Source organism: Myiozetetes cayanensis, unplaced genomic scaffold (assembly GCF_022539395.1).
Source record: "Myiozetetes cayanensis isolate MyiCay16 unplaced genomic scaffold, myiCay2020 scf3, whole genome shotgun sequence".
Classification (NCBI taxonomy): domain Eukaryota; kingdom Metazoa; phylum Chordata; class Aves; order Passeriformes; family Tyrannidae; genus Myiozetetes; species Myiozetetes cayanensis.
Window position 1 is genome coordinate 821,745 of NW_026087521.1, and position 24,045 is coordinate 845,789.

General features: G+C 68.1%; 2 protein-coding genes across 2 annotated transcripts in view; one reads left to right on the plus strand and one right to left on the minus strand.

Moving 5' to 3' along the window:
• SHANK3 (SH3 and multiple ankyrin repeat domains 3) overlaps positions 1–2,753 on the plus strand; it is a 227,683-nt gene extending 224,930 nt beyond the window's left edge. The window contains exon 23 of the mRNA XM_050325020.1: positions 743–2,753. Within this exon, the coding sequence (XP_050180977.1) occupies positions 743–1,286 (544 nt within the window). The 3' untranslated portion in view covers positions 1,287–2,753. The remainder of the gene's footprint in view (positions 1–742) is intronic.
• A 7,086-nt stretch (positions 2,754–9,839) lies between these two features.
• On the minus strand, positions 9,840–22,262 carry MAPK8IP2 (mitogen-activated protein kinase 8 interacting protein 2). The gene is given in 15 exon segments (XM_050325059.1): positions 9,840–10,272; positions 10,748–10,846; positions 11,004–11,074; positions 11,418–11,537; positions 11,616–11,725; positions 11,814–11,986; positions 12,117–12,192; positions 12,626–13,198; positions 13,231–13,345; positions 13,348–14,603; positions 14,635–14,940; positions 15,039–15,141; positions 16,613–16,852; positions 17,148–17,253; positions 22,108–22,262. Coding segments are annotated over 15 exon segments (3,486 nt in total). The 5' UTR covers positions 22,173–22,262; the 3' UTR covers positions 9,840–10,199.
• Positions 22,263–24,045: the final 1,783 nt, after the last annotated feature.

The window sequence follows — 24,045 nt, forward strand, 5'->3', positions numbered from 1 at the left end:
CATGTTTTTGTCAGGGATGTGATGGCAGAAGGGGGCAATGACAGAGGGACAACACATGGTGGGGAAGGGGGATTTGTCCCTGTCAGAGACTCTCAGAGTGCAGAGCCCAGTGCTGGGGGAGTCCCTCTCCACACCAGTGCTCCCCACGGCACGGGGGCATCAACTGGGGGTCCACCATGGCACAGTGCCAGGGGGACACCGGCCCGGCCACCACTGACCACCCCAGGTGACCATCAACCTGCCACCTCCACCCGGGGGTGCCCTGAGGGTCCTCCCACCCCGGGGCAGATGCCAGAAGGTTCCCTCCTGTCCTGGGAAGGGCTCTGCCCCGGTGCTGGGGAGCACTGGGCTGCTCCCAGTGCGTGTGGGACCGGGGTCAGCCCGGGGGGCTGGTGGTCCCTGTCAGGACGAGGGGCAGGCTCTGGGGGGAGGTCTCGGTGGGGGGGGGTGGTGCAGAACCGCATTTTTAGGGCAGGTCTGGCCAGGAATCAGGATCCTGGAGGCGTTGCTGAAACCTCTGGTGGCTCCTCCGGCCCAGCCCGGGCAGGATGTCCCGGCTGAGCGCTCCGAGCCGCTTCCTGCGCTGTGAACCCCTCCCAACCCTCCAGCAGCCCCTCCCCGTGTACTGTGTGTGTGCCCCCGTGCCCGGACCTGGCCTCACCCCTGCCCTCTGCTCTCTCTCTTCTCTCTCTCTCTCTCTCTCTCTCTCTCTCTCTCTCTCGCTGTTCCGCTCTCTCCGCAGACTTTTCAGTAGTTTAGGAGAACTCAGCACCATTTCCCAGCGGAGCTCCGGGACCACCTACACAGTCCGACCTGGCAGTCGCTACCCCGTCACCCGCCGCACCCCCAGCCCCGTGAAGCCGGCTCTGGACCGGACAGAGCCCCTCAGCACCGTCCGGCCCTACGGCCTGACCCCCCCCACCATCCTCAAATCTTCCAGCCTCTCCATCCCCCACGAGCCCAAGGAGGTGCGTTTCGTGGTGCGGAGCGTGAGCGCCCGGAGCCGCTCCCCGTCCCCGTCGCCGTCGCCGGGGCCGCCCCTGCACACCCTGCACCCGCCGCGGCCCTTCATGCAGAAACCCCTCCACCTGTGGAACAAGTACGACGTCGGGGACTGGCTGGAAAGCATCAACCTGGTGGAGCACCGCGACAAGTTCGAGGACCATGAGATCGAGGGCACTCACCTGCCCGCCCTCACCAAGGAGGACTTCGTGGAGTTAGGGGTGACCCGTGTGGGGCACCGGATGAACATTGAGCGGGCGCTCAAGCAGCTGGTGGACAGCTGACCGTCCCCGGCAGCGCCGGCCTCGCCGGAGCCGCCGTGGGAAGGGGGGGCATTTCTACCAGGCCAATAAAACCCACTTGGATTCTCTTTCTACTCTGAGCACTGCACTGAGGGCGCGGAGCCGAGAGGCTCCCGCCCGCTCCCGCCCCGCCCCGGCGCGCCCGGCCCCGCCACGCCCCCGGACAAGGAATGTTGCATGAAATACATCCTCGTTTCTGTTCTCCCAGAGAGTCTGGCCTGTAAATCGCTTGATGTGCCCTTCCCGGGGCGTTCGCGGGGCCGCAGGGGCACAGGCGCCGGGCCGGGGTGGCAGCGGGCAGGGCCAGCGGTGCAGTGGGGACCCCGTGGCCGGCCCAGGGTTTTGGCCACGGGGACAGGCAGGGACGCGCCGCGGTGGCACCTCGGGCAGGTCGGGGTGACCGCGGCGTGGAGCCCCCCGAGCTGCCCGAGGAGCAGCGGCCGGCGCCGTGGGAAGAGCAGGCAGGAGGCACCGCGGCACGGGGCCACGGCAGTGACCCTGACCCCGCGTGGGGTGGCCCTGACCCCGCGCAGGGTGGCCCTGACCCCGCGTGGGGTGGCCCTGACCCCGCGTGGGGTGGCCCTGACCCCGCGCGGGGTGGCCCTGACCCCGCGTGGGGTGGCCCTGCCGGGGTCGGAGCCGGGTGGTCCCGACAGCGCTGGGACAGGAAGGGCTGGAGCGAGGAAAGGGCTCCGTGCAAGGGCAGTGCCAGCGGTGCCAGCCAGACCTGCGCCCCTCCCGCCGTGCCAGGCCGTGCCGTGCCAACCCGAAGAGCCATCCCCCCGCGAGACAGACCAGCCTGGACTCTGTGCTGCCGCTCCCGGGTGAGAGGGACCGAAACCGCATGGATCGAAGCATGTTTGGGGCTGTCGGCGGGAGGCCGGGGGGGGGAAAACCCGCAGCAAAAGCTTTGCCAACGTTCAAAGGGGGGGCGGGGGGAGGGAGACGTTTTATTTCCTCTTGGTTTGGGGTCTTGTTTCCAAGGGGGACGCGTTGATGGGTAATATTTAATCTCCGTGCATTTATATAGAGAGCAGCTGATGAGCTACACGAGATGATTCTGAACTACAGGATTCCCCCCCCCCTCCCCACTCCGTCCTGGTCCATCCTTATTTTGCATCTTTTTAATCAGCTATATATTTGAAAAGAGAGAACAAATATCTATATATCTATAGCTATAGCCACCTGATTTTGTTATAATTTTCCTAAATCTCTATATCTCTAGACTTGAGGAGATGCTGGCGAGGTGGTGCCCGAGCCCCTCCCGGGACGCCCATGGCTCATGGGAATTTTTAGCTGACTGACTGAATGAATGTTAAAGTCTTTTTAAACAAAAAAAAACCCGAAAAAAAAATCCAACAGCTCCTTTCAGACACTCTGGATTTTAAAGATTTAGAAACACGAAACAAAAAAAAAAAAAAAGAAAAAAAAAAAAAAAAAAAAAAGAAACTTGGGTTTTTTGGGACACACCGAGTCTTCCAGGCAGAGAGCACGGAGCTGGCGCTTCCCACTCCCGGGGAACATCCCTAATGGCACCACTGGCTTGGCCGTGGGGGTCCCTGGGGTGGCTCCTCGGGAGTGGGAGGAGGCCGGTGTGGGGGTCTGGGGGCCGGCTGTGGCCACGGGGGCACCGTGTGGAGTGAGCCAGACCAGCCTCGGCGCTGGAGGAGGTGGAATTCCCGTCCCCCATCCCGGTGCCCCACGTGCCCCCTCCTCCCCGCACCGCCCCCGGCTCGGGATGGACAGGGCTTGCCCGGCTGGCCGGGAGGGGACGGCGCGGTGACGGCTCGTGTTCCCAAAAAGCCGAGTCCCCCACGAAGGCATTAACTCTTCTGGTGCTAGAGGGAAGGACAAGGAGGTTCCTTCTGACCCTCAACCGTCTCCGAACCTTTTACAACCTTCAGCCAGGGAAAATGTCCCGGCCCGGGGTGGGAGCAGCAGCTCCTCCAGGGCATTGGGACCTCCCTGGGACGGACCCTGCCCTGTGCCAGGTTTGGGACCTCCCTGGGACGGACCCTGCCCTGTGCCAGGTTCTGGGACCTCCCGGGAGGGACCCTCGTGCCCCGGTGCCATCTCCTTTTCCCTGAGCCCTCGCTGGGTGAGAGCCCACGTGGCTCCATCCAAAACTCTCTGGAAGCCACCGGACCCCGGTGGTCCGTGGCCTCTCCCCCTCCCCGGCCCCCATCCCGCTGCTCCAGCCGGGACAGGTGCCCGGGGACCGGGACGGGCTTCGAGCCGGCCCGGGCAAACAGCCCCTCTCCACATCCACATCCCGAGATCCTGGGAATCCCGGGCACGGTGAGCCGAGAGGTGCCCGAACTGCGATAGCAGCCATTGCACCTGCCCGACCCCTCACCTGGGGTGCCATCGCACCCACCAGGTGCCCCCAGCCCCGCCCCGAGGGACCTGGAGCAGGAATCCAGAGCCCAGGTCCTGCCCCTTGGCATCCCCGTGGCCCCTCTGCCGTGCACCCCTCCCCGCGCCCGAGTCTGCCCCCTGACCCCCACCCAGCCCTGGCACCCCGAAATCTACCCTGCCAACCCCGCCCTGCCCCCTACCAACCTGCCACCCTCGCCCCCCAAATCCTCCCTCCAGCCCTGCTGCTCACCCTCTCACCATCCTGTACTCCCCAAATCCATCCCCTCCAGGTGCCCTCCCACCATCCAGCCGCCTGTGACCTCCAAATCCATCCCCTCCATGTGCCCCCCGCCATCCTGCTGCCTGTGCCCCCCTTAATCCATCCCCCCCATGTGCCCTCCCACCAACCCAGAGTCTGCACACCCCGAATCCATCCCCTCCATGTGCCCCCCCGCCATCCTGCTGCCTGTGCCTCCCTAAATCCACCTCCTTCACCATCCCAGCCCCTGCACCCCCAAATCCACCCCGCAGCCCCCTCGCCTGGCCTGTGCCGCCACCCTCCCCCCGTGCCTGGGCTCTGGCATTCCCGGCACGCTCCGGGCACAGGGCCTGGCTGGCACATCTGCAACGGGCCAGGGACAGTCCCGCTCGCTGTGCCACCCTCGCCTGCCAGCACAGCCACTGCCACCGCTGCTCCCGCGTCCCCGCGCTCGCTCCCTGTGTCCCTGGTCCTGCTCCGCCCGCTTCCCGGTGCCCGCATCCCTGTGCTGCGCCAAACCCCGCATGGACCCGGAGCCCGGCTCATCCCGAAGCTCGGCTGCCAGCCTGGTGCTGCTTCTCCAGCCCCGTGCCCGGGGAAGCACCACTGGCACACCCCGGGATGCCGGCGAGCATCCCACTGCTCTGCATCCCTGCAGGAATGCCGCGGGCCGGGCACGCCGCATGCTGGGCACGCCGCAGCCCCCCATGGCATCACCCGACCTCCTTCCCAGGCTGTGGAGATGGGGAATTACCTGGAATGCCTTTGGCTGTTGGTTCCTCGCGCTGCTTTCCCGAGGCTGCTGTGGCTGATGTGGGGATGCCCCGTGGGGACGTGCCTGTGGCTGCTTCGGCAATGCCACCCCCACGGCTGCAGAGCCCTGGATGTCCCACTCGAAACACCAGGGCTGGATCCCGCTGTGGGGACACGGGGGGGGTCCCTGCAGAGCAGCCCCCACCTGAATGCTCAGCTTGGCCAAGCCCCTGCACCGCTTGGTGCTGCCGGTGCCCTGCAGCCCCTCTGCATGCCCTGGCACTGCCCACCCTGCCTGCCCGCCCTGCCTGCCCCTGCACCGCCCTTCCTGCCCTCCCTGGCCATCCCTGCCCGCCCTGCCTGGCATTGCCCGCCCTGCCTGCCCCCTCCTGCCTGCCCCTGCGCATCCTGAGTAGCCCTGCCCCCTCTGCGAGCCCACCCTGCCTGCCTCTCTGCCCACCCTTACCCACCCTGCCTGCCTTCCCTACCTGCCCTTACCCACCCTGCCTGTCCCTTCCCACCCTGCCTGCCCTCCCTGCCTGCCCTCACCCACCCTGCCTGCCCCTTCCCACCCTGCCTGCCCTCCCTGCCTGCCCTTACCCACCCTGCCTGCCCCTTCCCACCCTGCCTGCCCCTTCCGACCCCGCCTGCCCTCCCTGACCCCCCGCCCACCCTGCAAACCCTCCCTGCCCTCCAGTCCTGTCCCCTCACCGCCCTCCCGCTCCCCCCCGTTCTCCATCCCCGCCTGCCCCGCAGGTACCGCAGCCCCCACAGTCCTTGGCAGCCCCCGCAGACCCTGGTGGTCCCCAGAGACCCCGGTGGCCCTCGGTGGCCCCGGCGACCTCGTGCAGCCCCTCGGGGACAGGACACCCCTGGAACGGGACTGTCCCTGCCCTCAGGGCATGGGGGGCTCTGCCAAGCGCGGCCCCCCAGGACCCCCGCGGCCCCTCGGGCGCGGCCGGGGGTGACACGGGCGGCGCGGTGGAAGGTGACAGTGTGCTGGCCTGAGTGCGGGCGGCTCGGCGGGACCCGCCGGGCCATCCCCGGTCTCTGCCCCTTCCGCAGCTGTTTTTGGGGCGACTTTAGAGACCTGCCCGCACCCGCCTCTCGCCGCGAGAGGCCACAAACCTGCGGAGCACAACTGCTCCGCGGAAAGCTCGGTCTGGGACCGGGAAAGCTGGACGCCTTCTTGCCATTTCTGAGGAGCCCTCCTTTTCTTCCTCCTCCTCTTCCTCCTCCTCTTCCTCCTTGCCGAGGACCGAAATGGTGGATGCCCGCTCCGCCCCGCGGAGCCGCGGCCGTGCCCGCCTGCATCCCACCCAGCTCCCAGCGCAAGCAGCTGCAGCCGTACCTGTGTTGGCAAACACTGAGTGTCCCTGGGGACACCACGGCTCGTCCCAGTCAGGCCTCACACCAGAGAAGGCGACTTCCACCCGCTCTGCCCGCCACGGTCTGCAGGACCAGGGACTGCCCGGGGCTGCCACGAACCTGCTCCCCCAGCCTGTCCCCGCAGCCTCCTCGCCCTCCCACCATGTCCCTCCCGTCCCTGTCCCCCCGCCCTTCGCATTCCTCTCCCCTGCCCCGCATTCCCATCTTCTGCCCCCCTGCTGTGCGTCCCTGTCCCTTCCCGCTCATCCCTGTCGCACCTCGCTCATCCCTGTCCCTTCCCGCTCATCCCTGTCGCACCCCGCGCATCCCTGTCCCTCGCGTTCTTGTCTCCAGCTCTGCGCATCTTTGTCTCCCGCCCCACTCGTCCCTGTCTCCCGCCCCACTCGTCCCTGTCCCCCACCCGTGTGTCCCTGTCCCCAGCTGCGTGTTCATCCCTTGCCTGCCCACATCCCTGTCCCTGTCACATCCCTGTCCCCTCCCCTGTGCATCCCTGTCCCCTCCACACTGCTCATCCCTGCCCGGCGCCCCACGCGTCCCTCTCCCCGCTGCACACATCCCTGTCACCCACTGCGGGTCCCTGTCCCTGCCGTGCCACGGGGATGCGGCAGAGCCGGACAAGGGGCTTTGGAAAGGGCATCAGGGTCACTGGGCGAACAGGCTTCGCCTCGGGGCGGCTCCTTGAGCCCCCCAGCACAGACATCCCCCACCCCCGCCCCCCTCTGTGCCCCCTGAGCCCGCGCTGCCGGGGCGGCTGCACAGCCTGTGCCCCGCGGTGCCACCGGCTCCGGGGTGGCCCCATCCCGACCCCCCAGTGCCCCCAGCCACGGTCAGGGGCCGGGTGCCCACCCAGCACCACAGTGCTTTGGCCAGGACCCTGCAGTGCCCAACGGCCGAGGTCTGGTCCCGTGGCCATTCCCAGCCTTTCCCAACCCTGTGGAAGCAGAGGGGTTCCCGGTGTCGGTGACACCCGTACCCACTCTGGCTGTGCTGCCATCCCCTCCAGACATCTCCAGAGCCACCGAGACATTGTATTTGGAAAAGCCATCCGGGAGAAGGCAGAGCCCCAACCCACGGCCTGGCCCCTCGGCCACCGCTCAGCTGTGCTGACCCCTCAGCCATGCTGACCCCTCAGCCATGCTGACCCCTCGGTCACACTGACCCCTTGGCCATACTGACCCCTCGGCCACGCTGACCCATCAGCTGTGCCGACCCCTTGGCCACGACAACCCATCGGCTGTGCCAACCCCTTGGTCACCCCTCGGCCACACCAACCTATCAGCCGCGCTGACCCCTCGGTCACACTGACCCCCTGGCCACACTAATCCCTCGGCCGTGCCGAGCCCGTGGCCACCCCTTGACCACACCAAACCATCAGCCATGTTGACCCCTTGGTCACACTGACCCTCCTCCACGCCAACCTATCAGCCACACTGTCCCCTTGGCCACATTGCCCCCGTGGCCGTGCCAGCCCATCGGCCACGCTGAACCCTTGGCCACCCCTTGGCCGTGCCAACCTAACGGCCGTGCTGACCCCTCGCCTGCCCCTTGGCCACGCTGACCCCTCAGCCACCCCACTGGTTGTGCCAAACCCTTGGCCGCCCCTTGGCCCCACCAACTCCTCGGCCACGCCAATCCCGTGGCCACGTTGACCCCATGGCCACGCCAACCCATTGGCCACGCCAAACCCTTGGCCACCCCTCGGCCACTTCAACCCTTCGGCCGTGCCGAGCCCTTGACCACCCCTCGGCCCTCCTGGCCCCTCGGCCACGCCAACCCCTCGGCCGTGCCGCCCCCTTGGCCACCCCCGGGCGCCGCCGCCCCCCGGCCATGCCGCGCCCCGTGCCGCGCGTGCCGTGGCGCCGGGCCCGGCCGCGGCGGTTACTGTGATTCTCATGGCTTCTCAACGACTTGGGTTTATCCGCTGTACAAAGGGAGACACTTTTTTTTTGGTTTTTTTTTCTCCTGCTTCAAAGGGGTTTTTTTTGGTTTTTGGGGTTTTTTTTTAAAGAAGTTGTCGGTATTTTCCGTTGTCCAGCCGAGCGCCATCGCCCCCCCCTTTCCATCAGCCTGTCCGTGACCCCCCCGAGACAAAACAACCCCGGAGCACTCGGCTCCCGGCGGCGCCGGCGCAGCGCGGTGCCCGCCCGGCCGTGCCCCGGCCAGCCCTCACTGCCCATGCATGTGCCACCCGCGGAGCCACCCTCACGCCCACTGCATGTGCACAGAACCGGCTCCCGCCGCGGCCCCGCCATCCACACTCTTGGTTCTCACCCAGACGGACTCACCTGTGGGTTTTCGTTCCGGTTTTAATTTCCCAGGGTCGGTTTGACTTCACCCTTATTTTGTATGGATTTTTTCCGGAGGAGATTTCTCCTTCTCCAGAGTCATGGAGGTGCGGCCATTCGCCTCCCGCCCTTGACGTTGTGATACACATCCCCCACAGAGATCTATGTTTCTTATATTATATTATTATTATTAATTATTATTATTATTATGTAATAAATTTATAAGAAAGTTCCGCTCTGTCCTGTGGTCTCTCAGCTCCTGCAGCCCCTCCCGTGCTGGCCTGTCCCTGTCCCTGCGCGGGACTGGGGACAAACAGGAGCCCCAGAGGGACAGACAGCAGTGCCTGCATTTTGGGGGTGCCTACGGCTCCCACAGGTGCCAGGACACGTCCCGTGCTCACAATGCCACCGTCCCCAGTGTTACACCTACAGCAGCTCCCAGCCACCCATGGGGGCCCCGGGTGCCAGGGCTCTTGGGTGCCCGCACTGACCTGAGTGCCCCCTCCTCTCCTGGGTGACCCCCCTTGCCTCGTTGTCTCCTTGGTGTCCCCCACCCTCTCCTGGGTGCCCCCACTCACCTGGGTGCCCCCACTCACCTGGGTGCCCCCTCTGCTTGGTACCCCCCCCCGGATACCCCATCTCTCCTGAGTGCCCCCCTCTCTTGGGTGCCCCCCACTCTTCTGGGTGCCCCATGTTTCTTGGGGTCCCTACCTCTCGTGGTTGCCCCCCACACCTGGGTGTACCCCCCCTCTCCTGGGTGCCCCCACTCTCTTGCTATCCCCCCCTCCCACTTGGGTGTACCCCCACTCTCTGGGTGCCCCCACTCTCCTGCACGCCCCCCTCTCCTGGGTGCCCCCTGTTTTGTGGTTGCCCCCCACCCTGCGCCCCCCAGCCCAGCCCAGGGTCCCCCAGCAGCGCCCCCAGTCCCGTGGTCACACCAAGCATATATTTTATTGAAAGACCAAGTGGGTGACACGGCGTGGGGACAACCGGGGGTCGTACAGTGGCTCGGGGGGGCTCTCGGGGCTCCTCTGGCTGCTGAGTTACAGATAAATATCGGGACATAGAGCGGGTGGAGTTATAGTCACGATAGCGCTGGGCGAGAGGGGCCGAAGCAAAGAAACCACCAGGCACAGCAGTGAGGAGAGGGGGGGCCCCCAACGGGAACCCCCCGACGGGGACCCCCCCGGGGCCCGAGCGCGGTGCTGCACCCACGGCCCCGCGGGGGGGTCTCGGCCCCCAGGCAGGGGGATGGCGGAGCGGTGGCGGGGTGGGGCCGGGGCACCGACACGAGGGGGCCGGGGGCAGGAGACCCGGGGGCTGCAGCTGGAGAGGGGGTTTGGGCCGTTCCTGGGGCTGCAGCACTGGGGGACCCCCATTCCTCAGGGTGGGGGCCGGCACTGTGCAGGGCTCAGGGGCTTCATGGAGATGCTCACCCTGGCACCCCCCCACTCCCCGTGCCCCCATCAGCCCCCCGCAGCCTCCCCCAGCCCCACTCACCCCCTTGAGCCCCCTCTCGGCCCCCCCACCGTGGCCAGGGGGCTTCTCCCCGCTCCTGCCCCCCGGGCTGGCGATGCTCATGCAGGGGGTGGGGGGCAGCTCCTCCCCGGCCCCCCAGGCCGGGCTGCATCACCCCCGTGCCCGGGGTGCCCGGGGCGCACCCCGATACCCACCCGTGGTCCGTGGCGGCCCCCGGCCCCCCGAGAAGCGGTGAGGGTGTGCGGGGGGGCCGTGGGGCCTGGGCTGGAGCGTGTGCGGGGGGGCCAAGCCGGCTGGCTGGGGGTCACACAGTCTCTGGCCGCCGTGGGGCTGGAGGGGGGTGCAGAAGCAGGAGCCCCCCCGGCTGCCCCCCTACTCCAGGTAGATGTCCTCTGTGGGGCAGGCGTATTCCAGGTGCTCCTGGTAATATTCCTGAAACGCTCGGCTGCGGGGACAGGTATGACGGGGGGCTCAGGGCTGGGACCCCAACCCCCTGCAGCCCCCACACCCCCAAACCTGGCACAGCCACACCCCAGCATCCAGACCCCCAGCATCCCCAAACCTGGCACAGCCAAACCCCCAACCCCTTGTCCCCTCAGCACCCAGCCCTAATGCACCCCCAGCCCTGGCACCCCCAGCCCCAGCACTGCCAGCCCCCCCAGCACCCCCAGCCCTGGCAGAGTCATCTCTCCAGAATCCAGATGCCCTGTACCCAGCTCCCCCCAGCCCTGACAGTCCCTGGTCCATGGCACCCAGACATCCAGCACCCCAGCCCTCTCACCCCAGCATCAGCACAGCCAGCCCCCCAGACCCCTGTCTCCTCACACCCACACCCCCAGCACCCCCAACCCCAGCACTGCCAGCCCCCCAGCACTCAATCCCCTGGCATCCAGGCCCCCTGCCCCCCGTGCCCTCCATACCCGACACACTCGGCCACGTGTCTCATGGACTCCTGGGACACGAACACGTGGCAGGCGAAGCGGCTCAGCACCGGGTGCTTGGTGATGAACCCGAAGTAGCTGGGGGGGACAGGGTGAGGGGAGCACCCCAACCCTGCCCCGGGAGGGGGGACACCCATCGGGGTCTGGAGCAGCCACAGAGGGACCAGGAGCGGGCAGGGGGTCCTGGTGTGGCCCGTGGGTGCCTCTGGCAGGGGATGGGGGTCGAGGGGCTCACCAGCTGTTCCGGGGGTGGCACCCACAGAAGGAGATGTTTTTCATCTGGAAGAAGTGGCTGCAGCGCTCGAACTGGAAGGGAAGAGCAGAGGTGTGGGTGGGTCAGCTGAGTGCTCGGAGCCCCCCCAAAACCTCAACTCCTGGTCATCCCCCAAACTCACCCCCTGTGCCCCTCACCTCGTCCCCTCCCCTCACCTCCTGGTCGCCCCTCAAACCCCCTCCCATCACCACATCACCCCTTCCCCTCCTCATCCCCCCAAATCCACACCCCTGCTCCCACCACCTCCTGGTCACCCCCCCAAACCTCCTCCCCTCCTCGTCTCCCCAAACCCCATCCCCATCACCCCCAAAACCCCTCCCCTCATCTCCTCCTGCCCCCAGCCCCCTCCCCGTGCCCCCAGCCCCCTGCCCTCACCTCCTCGTCCCGGCTGTACTCGGTGACGGTCAGGATGAGTTTGATCCCCTGCAGCGTCACCTCCAGGTCACAGCTGGCCGGGGGGCGCAGATGCACCGTCAGCTTCCTGGTGGTGGCAATCTGGGGGTGCACGGGGAGGGGTGTGAGGGTGGGGGGTCCCGTGGGCAGCGCAGGGGTCCTGCCTCACCCCCCCCTCACCTTCTGCATGGCGGCACAGAGGATCCCGTTGCCCTGGTGATACGGGACCTCCACGGAGCCCAGGAACTGCACGTTGAACCGCTCCACCCAGCACGGGTTCCTCTTCAAGCCTGGGCGAGGAGAAGGCACAAGGAGAGAGGGCCCTGAGAGCCCTGAGACCCCCCCCTCACAACCCCTGGGGACCCCACGGGCTCCTACCGATGGCGTCCCGGGCCTGGCCGACCACCTCGTGGGCGTAGAAGGCGGGGAAGATGCCCCTCTCCCCCGTCCGCATGTTGTACCCCCGGTACCAGTAGTCATCCTCCTCCAGCTCCACCAGGATGGGGTCATCCACGTCCAGCTCCAGCTCGTCCTCGTGGCGGGGGATGAACCTGGGGGGATGGACGGAGGGATGGATGGGTGGAAGGATGGAGGAGTGGAGGGATGGATGGGTGGAGGATGTGGGCAGGCAGAGGGTCCCGGAGACCCCCTATGGCACCCGTGGTTGGGGTCACTGCTCACCTGAAGACAGCACGGTGGGTCTGCTCCCGCTCCTCCCCGTTCACCATGCAGGAGAACAGCCCAAAGGACTCTGTGCCTGTGGAGGTGGGGGCTTCCATGAGGCTGAGGAGCAGCTCCCATCCCTCATCACTGGACACCCCCATCACTGCCCTCCCCCCATCCTGGGGCTGCAGGACCCTTGGGATGCAGGGAGACATCATCTCTTCAAGGGGTCCACTGAACCCCCACCCAGCAGAGCAGGGCTGAGGATCCCTGTGACCCCTGTCCCACCTCCCATGACATCCCGTGACATCTCGTGACATCCCATGACATCCCATGACATCCCATGACATGGCACACGGGGATGATGCCATGGCCAGGGTGGCTGGGGCAGGACATGGAAGGGCAGCCAGTCCACCAAGGGAGTGCAGAGCAGGTCAGGACTGCGTGGCACGGTACAACACGCCATGTCACGACATGCCATGCCACGACATGCCACGACCACAGCACGGCACAACACGGCCACTTACTGGAGGAGCGTGAGGTGCTGTTGACGAAGACGTTGAGGAACTTCTTGGAGAACTGGAGGTCGGCCTCGGGGGACGAGTCCTCGGAGGAGCTGTGCGCGTCGGGGGCCACCAGCCCGTCCCCGAAGGCCACCTCGTCGTCCATGTCGCAGCGGTCGCAGGCGCGCAGCAGGTCGCTGTCGTCGCTCAGCACGGACGTGCAGCGCCGCAGGCTCACCAGCTCCAGCTGCGTGTGCTCGTCCACCACCAGCGTGTACTTCACCGAGTCGTAGGCCAGCGACTCGTCCAGCGCCGGCGGCTCCGGCGCCCCGGGGGCAGGACACAGCTCCCCCCCGAAGCTGCCCCGCCGCGGGGCCGTGGGGAAGGGGGAGCCGGGCAGGAAGGACCCCTCGTCCTCATCGAAGGCCATGGCGAAGCCGCGGTTGGTCTTGGCGGTGGAGACGTCCAGCGTGGCGGGGTCGGCGTCGGGGGGCACTAACCGGACGTCGTCTATCATGTTGTCGGCCTCCAGGACCCCCGAGTCCAGGTCCCTGTTGACGGCCCAGCCCTCGGGGCTGGCGGTGCGGTGGTCCCCGGTGCCGTGGTGGTCCCCGGTGCCATGGCGGGCTCGGTGCCGGCGGGCTCAGCGCCAGGGGACGTGCGTGACGGGACACGCGGCGGCGTGGGGCGGCAGCCAAAGCTGGCCAGGACCTCGGAGGCATCCAGCCTGTCGAGGGTGACGGGGCGCCCGGGAAGACGGGCGCGATGGTGTCGTTGGTGGGGTTGCTGAGGAAGAGGAAGGGGCCCGGCTCGTCAGCCGGCGGCTCCGGCGGCGGCTCCGTGGCGGCGTCCAGGCCTCGCTCGTCCTCGGCGCACTCCAGGGAGCTGCGCAGCGTCTCCATGTCCACCAGCTCGATGGCGCGCTGGCACCGCGGCACCGCCGCGTCCCCCGGCCCCGCCGGAGAGTCCTGCGGGACGGGCTCCTCGTCCAGCGCCTCGCTCAGGATCTCGGGCTCCAGGTCGGAGGCCGGGGAGATGGTGTCGCACAGCGAGTGGGTGTTCTGGAAGCACTCGTCCGGGCACTTGATGGGGTATGAGCCCTCCGAGATCATCTTGTTGACCAGGTTGCTGAGCAGCCAGGGCGAGTCCGAGTCCTCGCTCAGGTCGGGCTCCGACTCCGAGTCGGAGTCGTACTCGCTGTTGTCCTCCTCGTCCGCCTCGGGCATCAGCTTGGGCCCCACGGGCAGGTAGAAGGAGCGCCGGATGCTCTCCAGGCTGTGGTCCGGGTCGATCTTCAGGTCCAGGGGGCTGGAGGCAGACACTTCGGTCTGGCCCTCGGGCGCAGGGCAGTCAGCCGGGTCCAGGCTGTCGTAGTACCCCTCCATCTTCAGCTCGGCCAGGCTCTCCCTCCTCACCACGCCGCGCTCCGGCGGCCCCCTCTCCGCAGGCTCCTCCTCCTCCTCCTTGCCCTTGTCGAGCAGCAGCGAGTCCTTGATGCCCATCAGGCCCGGCGCCTCCAGCTCCGGCTCCAGCTCTCCCTCGGAGCCGGGCGAGCTGGCCTCCTCGATGGAGTTGGTGAGGTGGGAGGAGCGGCCGCTGCTGCTGTCGCTGCTCAGGTCCAGCTCGGTCTCCGAGATGGAGGAGATCATGTTGCTGACCAGGCGCCCGCCGGCGAAGGCCGCCTCGAGCTCCCCCTCCACGTCCGAGTCGGAGCCGGGCGAGCTCAGGTCCTCCCCGTGCCGCCCGCCGGGCAGGAAGGGCTTGGCGGTGCGGCTGGTGAGGTCGGCCTCGATGCCGGGGTCCGAGGAGGGCGAGGTGGTCTCCGAGGAGCCCGAGGGGTGCCCGCGCACGCTGGCCGCCCGCCCGGACTGGGGACCCTCCCCGTCGGAGCTGAGCGGCTCCGGGGGGCACACGCGGGCACCCTCCGCCCGCTCCTCGGGGGTCGCGGGGGCCGGGCTGCGGGCGGGGGGACCCTGGGCTGGCGGCTCCCGGCCGCCTCGGGCTGCGTGGGGCGCGGGGGCAGCGGCGGGGGCCTGGGGCGGGGGGCCGGCGTCGGGGGACCGGGGGAGCCGCGGGCCCTGTTGGAGAGAGACACGGTTGAGGGGGCGGCTGGCGGGGGCGCGGCGGGGACAGCGGAGCTCGGAGCGCTGCGGAGATGAGGTTCATGTTAAAATCTTGCCCGGCTCTCGGGGGCGATGGGTTACCATGTGCCAGGGACTCGGGGCTGTTGCCTTGCGAGTCCAAGGGGGAGGGCGGCAGCGAGGGGGGGGCCCCCCCGGGGCCCCGCGGGCTCTCCAGGCAGGGTCCGTCCAGGATGCAGGCGTGTGGAGACGAGTGTCCTGCGGGAAGGCAGAGCCTGTGTCACCCCAGGGGGTTGCGGGGCCTCCCCAGCCCCGCGCCGAGGCGAGACCCCCCGGCATCCCCGCCCCGCTCTCACCAGTGTGTGAGGAAGAGGAGGAGGAGGAGGAGTGGAGGAGGGCGTCCTGCCAGGTCGTGCGGTGAGCGGGCGGTGGGAAGCTGCCGTTGTTGTTCAGGGAATCCTGCGGGAAGAGCAGAGCCAAGGTGGGCGGGTGGGTGGGTGAGACGCGGGGGAGGGGAGTGTAGGGCGCGTTTGGGGACCCGACAATGGGACAATTTGGGTACCAGGTGGGGGCCGGCCCAGGGGCGCCCCTCGGAGCTCCCACCGGCCTGGCAGCCCCCACGCCACGTGCCGGGGGTTTATCCGGATTTAGGGTGTCCCTGGATCCCCTTCCCGGCCAGACGCGCGCCAGGGCCGAGGGATGGCACGGCACCGCACGGCACGACGCCCATCCCGGGGGCAAACCCTGCGGGGGACGCGCCAGCACCGGCACTGACCCCCGGGACCCCCGGGTGCGGGGCCACACGAGCAGATCCAGACCCCCCAGCAGGACCCCGGAGCCGGTGGCCCCGTGGTGTGGCCGGAGCCACCGGGATGGCCGGAGCCACAGGGGTCCCCGGGGCTGTCCCGCCGGCGTGGCGGCAGCTGCGGATTAGTCCCGGCGGGAAGCGCGGGCAGCGCTAATCCCACCGAGCCAGGATTAGGGAGCGGGGCCGGCGCCGTGTGCCACCGGGCACGAACCCGCGAGGGAGAGGGAGGGGCTGGGGCACTGCCTCGGGAATGGGAGCTGGGGAGGCGGGAGGGGTGTGGGGGGACAGGGATGGGGAAGGGGCACAGGGATGCGGGATGGGGAGGGGTGTGGAAGGATAGAGATGGGGGCTGGAGGAAACAGGGACAGAAATGGGGACGATGGGGACAGGTGCTGGGGGACAGAGCCGGGTGCTGGAGAGGATAAGGATGGGTGCTGTGGGGCGGGGTCTGGAATGGGGAGACAGGGTTGGGTGCTGGGAGGGACAGGAACAGGTACTGAGGGTACAGGGGATGGGTGCAGGAGGAGATGGTGCTGGGGGCACAGGGCACGGGGATTACTGACACTGATGGGTCGGATCCGGCCAGATCCAGGGGCTCCGCTCATCTGTCCCCCCGCGGGACGATGGAACGGGGTGGCCAGCGGGATCCGGCATTGCCGGTGGGATCCGGCATTGCGGGTGCACCCGCCAGGGCACAGAGGGACAAGGCTGAGAGGGACCCCTGGGGTCTGTCACCCTCCAGTGACCCTCACCCTGGAGAGCCCCCCCTCCCCCCAGCCCAGCAGCGTGCGGTGCCCTCCCAGGGTGGGGGGGCCCCCCCGAGAATCCCGAGAGCCCCCGGCTCCATGGCAACGCAGCCGGATGCAGCCGGATGGAGCCGCTCCGCACGCGGCTTCCCACACACTGCGGTGGTGGCTCGGGGCTGGCACCGCACACGCGTGCGCGGGGACACGGGGACACCCCTGCGGGGACCCCCCCCTCCATCGTAGGGGAACCCTCGAGTCCAGCCCCGGGGTGGGAAAGGGGAGACACGGTGTCAATGGGCACCCACGAAGCCTCCGCGGGCACTGGGGGCAAAGACCCCTGGGTGGGGACAGCCCTCCGGGCCACCCCCCTGCTCACCTGGGTGCCCGGGGCCGTCAGGTTGAGGGTGGTGGGTCGGTGCTTCTGCGTCTCCTCCAGGGCGGGCGAGGGGATGGGTGAGGCCGAAGGGGACGGCGGAGCTTCCAGATCGTTGCCCTCCTCCTCCTCCTCTTCCTCCTCCTCCTCCTCGTTGTCGTCGATCATCTCGAACTCCTGGAAGTCGTCCTGGAAGGTGCAGACGGGGTGGGGCTGCTCCCCGCGGTCCAGCACCAGGCAGTCCTGGGGAGGGGGCACTGGGTTAGGGGGCACAGCACACAGCCCTGCACTCACCACAGCCCCCCCCGGGGTGACCATCCCCACCGTGGCAGGGTTGGCAGTGCCCCACGGCTCCCCAAGAGGGGACCAGGGATGCCTCAGCTCTGCCAGTCCCTGCCTGGTCCCCCCTGCCTGTCCTGGCAGCAGCACCCAGGCAGGCTGAGCTGGGCAAGTGGGAGCCACTCCTCCCTGCTGTGGGGGGAGCTGTGCCAGGCCAGTGCCCCCCCCCCAGACCCCGGGGGCCACTCGGCTCCTGCACCTTCTCATAGTGGTCCGAGTCGTAGTTGAGGCCGATGCCACAGTCGTCCGTGATCTCCGACAGGTCCTCATCGTCAAACTCCTCCAGGCTGATGTCCTGGGGGGGCCTGGGGACATGGGTGGGGGTGACAGGCCTCAGGGACAGGCCACCTGTGTCCCCATGGCCCTGAGAGACAAGTGGCACCACAGGGACATCCATCCATTGTATTGCTGGCAGCCCTGGCACTGGAGCTCTGGCACCGGACAAACCTCAGGGAGATGCCACCACAGCATCCCTGTCACAGCCCTGGATGCCAGCACAGGAGCACCACGGGGACATGCCAGCACTGCAGGGACATGCCACCATAACCCTGTCACCCCTGGGTGCCAGCACAGCAGAACCACAAGGACATGCCACCATAACCCTGTCACCCCTGGGTGCCAGTACAGGAGCACCAGGATGGTATCACCACAGGGACATGCCACCAGCACCCTGTGACTCCTGGGTGCCATCAAAGGAGCACCAGGATGGTATCACCACAGGGACATGCCACCAAACCCCACTACCACATGGCATGGTGGCCCTCAGCTGGGCAGAGGTGCTGAGGCCATCACACGTCCCAGATTCCCTTCCCAGCCCTCCACGCTGGGATGGCAGCACTGCAGGCACATGCCACCATAACCCTGTCACCCCCAGGCTCTGGAACAGGAGCAACAGGACAGCAGAACTGCAGGCACATGGCATCACAACCCCGTCCCCCCTGGGTGCCAGCACGGGACAAGCACAGGGACATGGCACCATAACCCTGTCACCCCTGGGTGCCAGCATGGGACAACCACAGGGACATGGCACCATAACCCTGTCACCCCTGGGTGCCAGCATGGGACAGCCACAGGGACATGGCATCATAACCCTGTCACCCCTGGGTGCCAGCATGGGACAGCCACAGGGACATGGCACCATAACTCCATCACCACATGGCCAGAGTGGCCCTCGGCTGGGCAAAACCTGCCAAGGCCACCACATGTCCCAGATTCCCTGCCCAGCCATCCATGTTGGGCTGGTAGGACTGCAGGGACATGACACCATAACCCTGTCGCTCCTGGGTGCCAGCATGGGACCCCTGTGATGGCAGCACCACAGGGACGTGCCACCCACACCCTGTCACTCCTGGGTGCCAGCACAGGAGCAGGAGGATGGCATCACCACATGGACACGCACCACCACCCTGTCAGCACACACCCACCTTGACCCCGGCTGGGCAGGGATGCCAAGGCCACCACATGTCCCAAATTCCCTGCCCGGTACAATCCTTGGAGCCAACCCAGGGCAGAGGCTGGAGCTGAGCCAGTGAGGGGACAGTCCCCACCACCAGAGAGTTTGGGGTGACCTGTGCTGGGAGGGGTTGTTCTCCAGCTGGGGGCTTTACTGGGGGTGGCTGAGGGGTTAACCCCCTGCAAGGTCGGGCACATCAAGGGGGGATCTGGGCTCAGACACCCCAAGGCACGGGAAGCCCGAGGGACCCCCCCCGCACCTTCCATCGGGAATGGGGGTGTCATGGAAACCAGCGGTTTCTGCGGGAATCAAAGGAAAAAGAGGAGGATTCCCAGCAGGATTTGGTGCTGGAAAACAGGAACAAGGCATTTGGGAGGAGCCCTCTGCGAGGAGGGAGATGTGGCAGTGCCTGGGCACCAGTGGGACCCTCTGGGTGGGGACACCCAGGGGCCACATGCTCGGTCCTCATGGGTGTGTGGCAGTGCCCCAGTGCCAGTGGGACCCTCTGCCAACCCCCACGAGGTCGGGGACACCCAGAGACCCCCAGCCCACTCTCATGGGTACATGGTAGCACCTGGGCAGGTGGGCACCTCCAGAGGGGACAGGCCTGGAGGCTCAGCCCTGGTGTGTGGCAGCAGCAGGATCAGACCCCTAGATGGGGGGTGGGGCTGTTCCCCCTCCTGCTTTTCCCACAAAATCCCCTCCTGCAGCCCCTCACCCAGCACGGGGCCGGGCGCCTGCTCCCGATTCACTGGGAGAAAGATTCCCCTAATCACATAATTCCCAGAAGTAGGGCACGGAGCGCCCAATCCGCGCAGATTTGGGGCAAAACCAGCAGGGATGGCGCCAGGCCCGACACCACGGGCTGGGGCTGCAAGGCTGGGCTGGACCCACAGCCAGGACTGGGGGCCCTGGGGCTGTGGGGCACAGAGCACTGGGGTGTCGGGGTGCAGAGCCCTCTGGGGTGCAGAGCCCCGGGGTGTCAGGGAGTCCCAGGGTGTCAGGGTGCAGAGTACCAGGATGTGGGAGAGAAGAGCCCCGGGGTGTAGGGGTGCAGAGCCCACTGGGGAGCAGAGCCCCAGGGTGTTGGGGTGCAGAGCCCTTCTCCCCATCCCCATGGAATAGCCAGGGCTGCTCTCCTGCAGACAGCAGGGTGGGGGAAGAACCCTGGGATCCTCTGCCCTCTCTGGGGGCAAACAGGGGCCTTGTGGGGGATCCTTTGGCCATCCATGGGGGGCAGGGACAGCAGGGCCATGAGTCCTGCTGGGATGGAGACCCAGCCTGTAAACCCCTGGCTAGGCTGTGTTCCTGCACCCCTGGACCCTCCTCACTGGGTGACAATCCCCTCCTGGCTGAGGGGGGGGGGGTCACACAGTCCGGGCTGACATGGAATGGGAATGGCACGGTGGGATGGGGACACTGTGGTGGGATGGGGCAGCTGTAGTGGGATGGAACCTGCCAGGTGAGAGCATCAGACTGAGGGGCTGGAGCTGGAGTGGAGCTGAGACAGCAGCTCGGGAAGGGGGGGTTCACCCAGCCCTCCACATGGTGGGGTTTAGGGAGGGGTCAGAGACAACGGGAGCGCACAAGTACCCACCATCCCACTGGCCCCACCGCCACCTCTGCAGCTCATCCTGAGCTGGGATGGGCTGGAGTGGGACCCCAAAGGGCACCCAATGTCTCCCACCCCCGGGCCACGCAGGGATGGGGCGGGGGCACAGCGGCTCTGGCACGGGCGCCACCAGGGCCAGGCTCCCCGAGGGTTCCCCGGGGACGCGGTGCAGGCCACGGGCAGATGGAATTTCCTCGTCGTTCCCAGCCCAGCTCCCCAGACACCGCGCGGGCGGGGGCTCTGCCCTGGCTCCCACCCGGCGGGCACGGGCCCCGACAGTGGACCTGCCCCCACCCACTCCATGGCTGCCACCCCAGGGCTGGGGCAGAGCCACAGGGAGGTCGGGGCTGACCCCAAGGCCACCCCAAACTGGTGACCTGGGGGTCCTGACTGGCACCGGGGGCTCCCGTGGCCCCACCTGCGGCCACCCCTGAGCGGGAGGTGGGAGCCCTCCCCAGGCCCTGCTTGCGTGTGCGACATTCCCACACCGAGCCACTCCCACACCGGGCATTCCCGCCACCTCGGCCGCTCCCTCTCCAGCCGGGGGATCCCATCCCACCGGCCCCACCGAGCTGGGCTGGGCACCCCCTCCCAGGGCTCCTCGGGAAGGGCGCGGCGGGGTTCGGGTGCCAGCGATGGCCACGGCCCCGCGCGCCTCGGCGGGCCCTGCCGGGAGCTCAGGATGCTCTGGGAGCCCCGGGAGAAGCCGCTGCCGCCGCGGCATCCCCAGGGATTCGCCCCGGTTCTCGTGCTGGCTCCGGCACGCAGCGCCCGCTCCCCAGGATGCCTCCTCCCCCCGGGGCTGGGCCGGGCTGGGGGGTCCCCGGCTGCCCCCACGGCCCTGGGCCAGCCCGAGCAGCCACAGCAAAGCCGCGTCCTCCCCTCCCTGCGCCACCGCGGGCAGGGACACCCTGGGGTCCTGCTGCGCAGCGGCCAGGGAAGGGGAGAGCCCGGGGAAATGAATGCTCAGGAAAGGGGGTACTCGGGAAAGGGGACATCTCGGCTAAGGGGACGGTGAGGGAAGGGGACATCCTGGAGAAGGGGATGGTCGGTGAAGGAGATGCTCAGGAACGGGGACAAGGCTGCCTGGGGAAGGACACGTCCCAGGCAAGGGGACCCTCGGGAAGCAGCGCAGGCCACGACCAGCCAAGGGCACATCCCGCAGCCCCACTGCCCCCAGCTCGTCGCCCCGCAGCTCCCGCATCCCCAGGGCCCCTCCAGCTGCCCCTCAACGCTGCCTCCTGCCCTTCCCCATCCCGCTGCCGGGCGCCAAGGCCCCGCACTGCGCCAGCCTGGCCCGGCCCCGACCCCCGGCCCTGCACCCTACACCCCCCGCACCCCTCCCAGAGGGTCCCGCCAAGGTCAGGCGTGGGGCTGGCCCGGCCGCGCCCCCTCCCCACGGGACCCCCGGGAGCCCTGCGGGAAGGTGACCCATCCCGGGACCCCGGTGCGGCTCCAGGGCGTCCCGGTGCAGGTATCCACCGTCAACTCCTGCCTCGACCCCGGGAGCGCCTCGGGGGTTCTGAGCCCTCGCGCTCACCGGTCCCAGGCCTAGCGGACCCCCACCCCGGTACCGGCACCCCCTCCCCATCCTCGTCCCCATCCCCATCCCGGGGCCGCTGCGGCGTCTCGGGAGAGACAAAGAGGCGGCGGCGGCTCCTCCCGCAGCGGCCCGGGATGCGGCGGCCTCGGGGGCCCAGAGGCCGGGGGGCTCTGACCCGCGGTGGGGGGAAGGGGACAGAGGGACCCGTCGAGCCCTGGCGCCCCCGCGCGTAGGAGCGGCCAGGGATGCTCCGGGGGATGGACGCATAGATGGATTAATGGATGGATGGATGGAGGGATGGATGGATGCGGCCGGCGGCGGCTGCGCCGTTAATCCCAGGAAGGGCCGCGCGGGGGTGGGATGCGGCCCCCGGCCCCGCATCCCAAGGTGAACGGGCAGGGGGCCCGGGGGGCCCGGGGTGCGGGCCCGGTCCAAGGGCGGTGCAGAGGAGGGGAAGGGCAGGGCGACCCCGCATCCCGCGCCCGCCGCATCCCGCGTCCCCCAAGAACCCCGCACCCTCCCAACCCCGCACCCCCAAAAACCCCGCTCACCTGCAGCCGGGCGGGGAGAGCGAGTGGAAGGTGGAGAGCGAGAACATCTCGGCGCGATCCGCCATTTTCTCCGGCCGGGGCTGCGCCGGACTGCGGAGCTGCGGGAGCAGGGGGCCGCGGGAGGAGCTGCAGGAACACGGGGGAGCGGCGGGAGGAGCCGCGGGAACACGGGGGAGCAGGGGGCTGGGGAGAGGGGGAGGAGCTGCGGGAATGGGGGGAGTGACGGGAGGAGCTGCGGGAAAGGGGGAGCGCAGGGAGGGCGGGAGGAGCTGCGGGATGCGGGGGGCAAGGGAGGAGCCTGGAGGGGCAGGGGCAGCGGGCAGGGGGGTCCGAAGGTGGGCGGGGTAGGGGAGGGGCAGGATGTGGGGGGTGCGGTAGGGAGGGCAGGGGCGGTATAGGGGGAATGAGGGTGCTATTGGAGCGCAGGGGTGTCTGGAAGGGAGAGGAGGAGGAGTCCAGGGGCGCAGGGAGAGTGGGAGGGGGCGTGATGTACAGGGAGGGATTTGGGAATGTCTGGGAGGGGCTGGGGGTTTTAGGAGGGAGGGGGCGGTGTAGGGAGGAGATGGGGTGGTACTGGCGGGGGTGGGGTGTCTAGGGGGAGAAGGAGGAGTCTGGGTGGGCTGAGGGGGCTATGGGCAGGGGTGGGATGTTTAGGGAGGGGATGGGGAGTGGGATAGGGAAGGGATGGGGGCTGCTGGAGCGGGAGGCGTCTGGAGAGGAGAGGAGGAGGAGTCTGGGGGTGAGGATGTGTAGGGAGGGGATGGGGGAGTTATGGGAGTGATGGAAAGGGGTGGGATAGGCATGGGATAGGGAGAGAATGTGGGATGGTACTGGCGGGAAGGAGTGTCTGGAGTGGAGAGAAGGAGGAGCCGGGGTGGGCTGGGGGGCTGTGGGAGGGAATGGGGTGGTTATGGGGATGGAATGGGATAGGGAGGAGGAATGGGATAGAGGAGGGGATGTAGAGTGGGACTGGTCGGGGGGTTGTCTAGAGGGGGAGAAGGAGGAGTCTGCGGGGTGGGGGTATGGGAGGGGGAGGGACCTACAGGGAGAGGATGGGGTGGCATAAGGAGGGAAGGGGGTGATATAGGGAGGCGAATGGCGCGGGGTGGGGCTAGGATCTCTCGAGGAGGGGAGGGATGGTGAGGGGGCAGGGGCCGCATGGGGGGTGGCGAGGAGGGGCCGGAGGGGCTGTATAGGGAAGGAAGGGGGTGACTGTATAGAGGGGGCGGGAAGGTGGGGAGGGGGCCCTACGGAGGGAGCTGGGGGCTGTATAGGGGGCGGGAGGATGGGGCTGCACAGGGTATGGGGGCTCTATAAGGGAGGCTTCTGAGGACATGTAGGGGTGTGTAGGGATATTCAGGGGCTGCTCAGGAAGGGGTAGGGGCATAGGTATAGGGAGGGGTAGGGGATATATGGGGGAGTAGGAAAGTCTATAGGAGGATCGGGGAGTCTAGGGGGATCAGGGGTCTCTGGTGGTGCCGGGGGTCTATGGGTGGGTCAGCGGGTCTGTAAGGATGCAGGGAGGGGGCTGGAGCTGTCCGACGGTGCCGATCGGGACCGGGGACGACAGGGGATGTGTAGGGGTCAGAGTGCCTGTAGGCACAGGGGTCTGTGGGGGCAGGAACTCTCCTGGGGGCGGTGAGGAGAAGGGGTCCATAGGGAGTTCGAAAGTCTACAGGGGGTGTCAGGGGTCTATGGGGAGGGGGTAAGAGGGGCAGGGGCCATGCATGGAGCGGGGCCGGAGCTGTCCGCGGTGCTGACTCGGGACTGGTCGGGTCCCCATGCCCGGGGCTGGCGGGACGGGCGTTGGGAGGGGACCCCATACAGCGTCCCGTTTTGGGGGTACAGAGCAAAGAGGCGGGCAGAGAGGCTGGAGGGCACGGGGGGCGGGGGGGGTGTGAAATGGGATCCCCACGCTGCCACTGGGGGGTCCTTCAG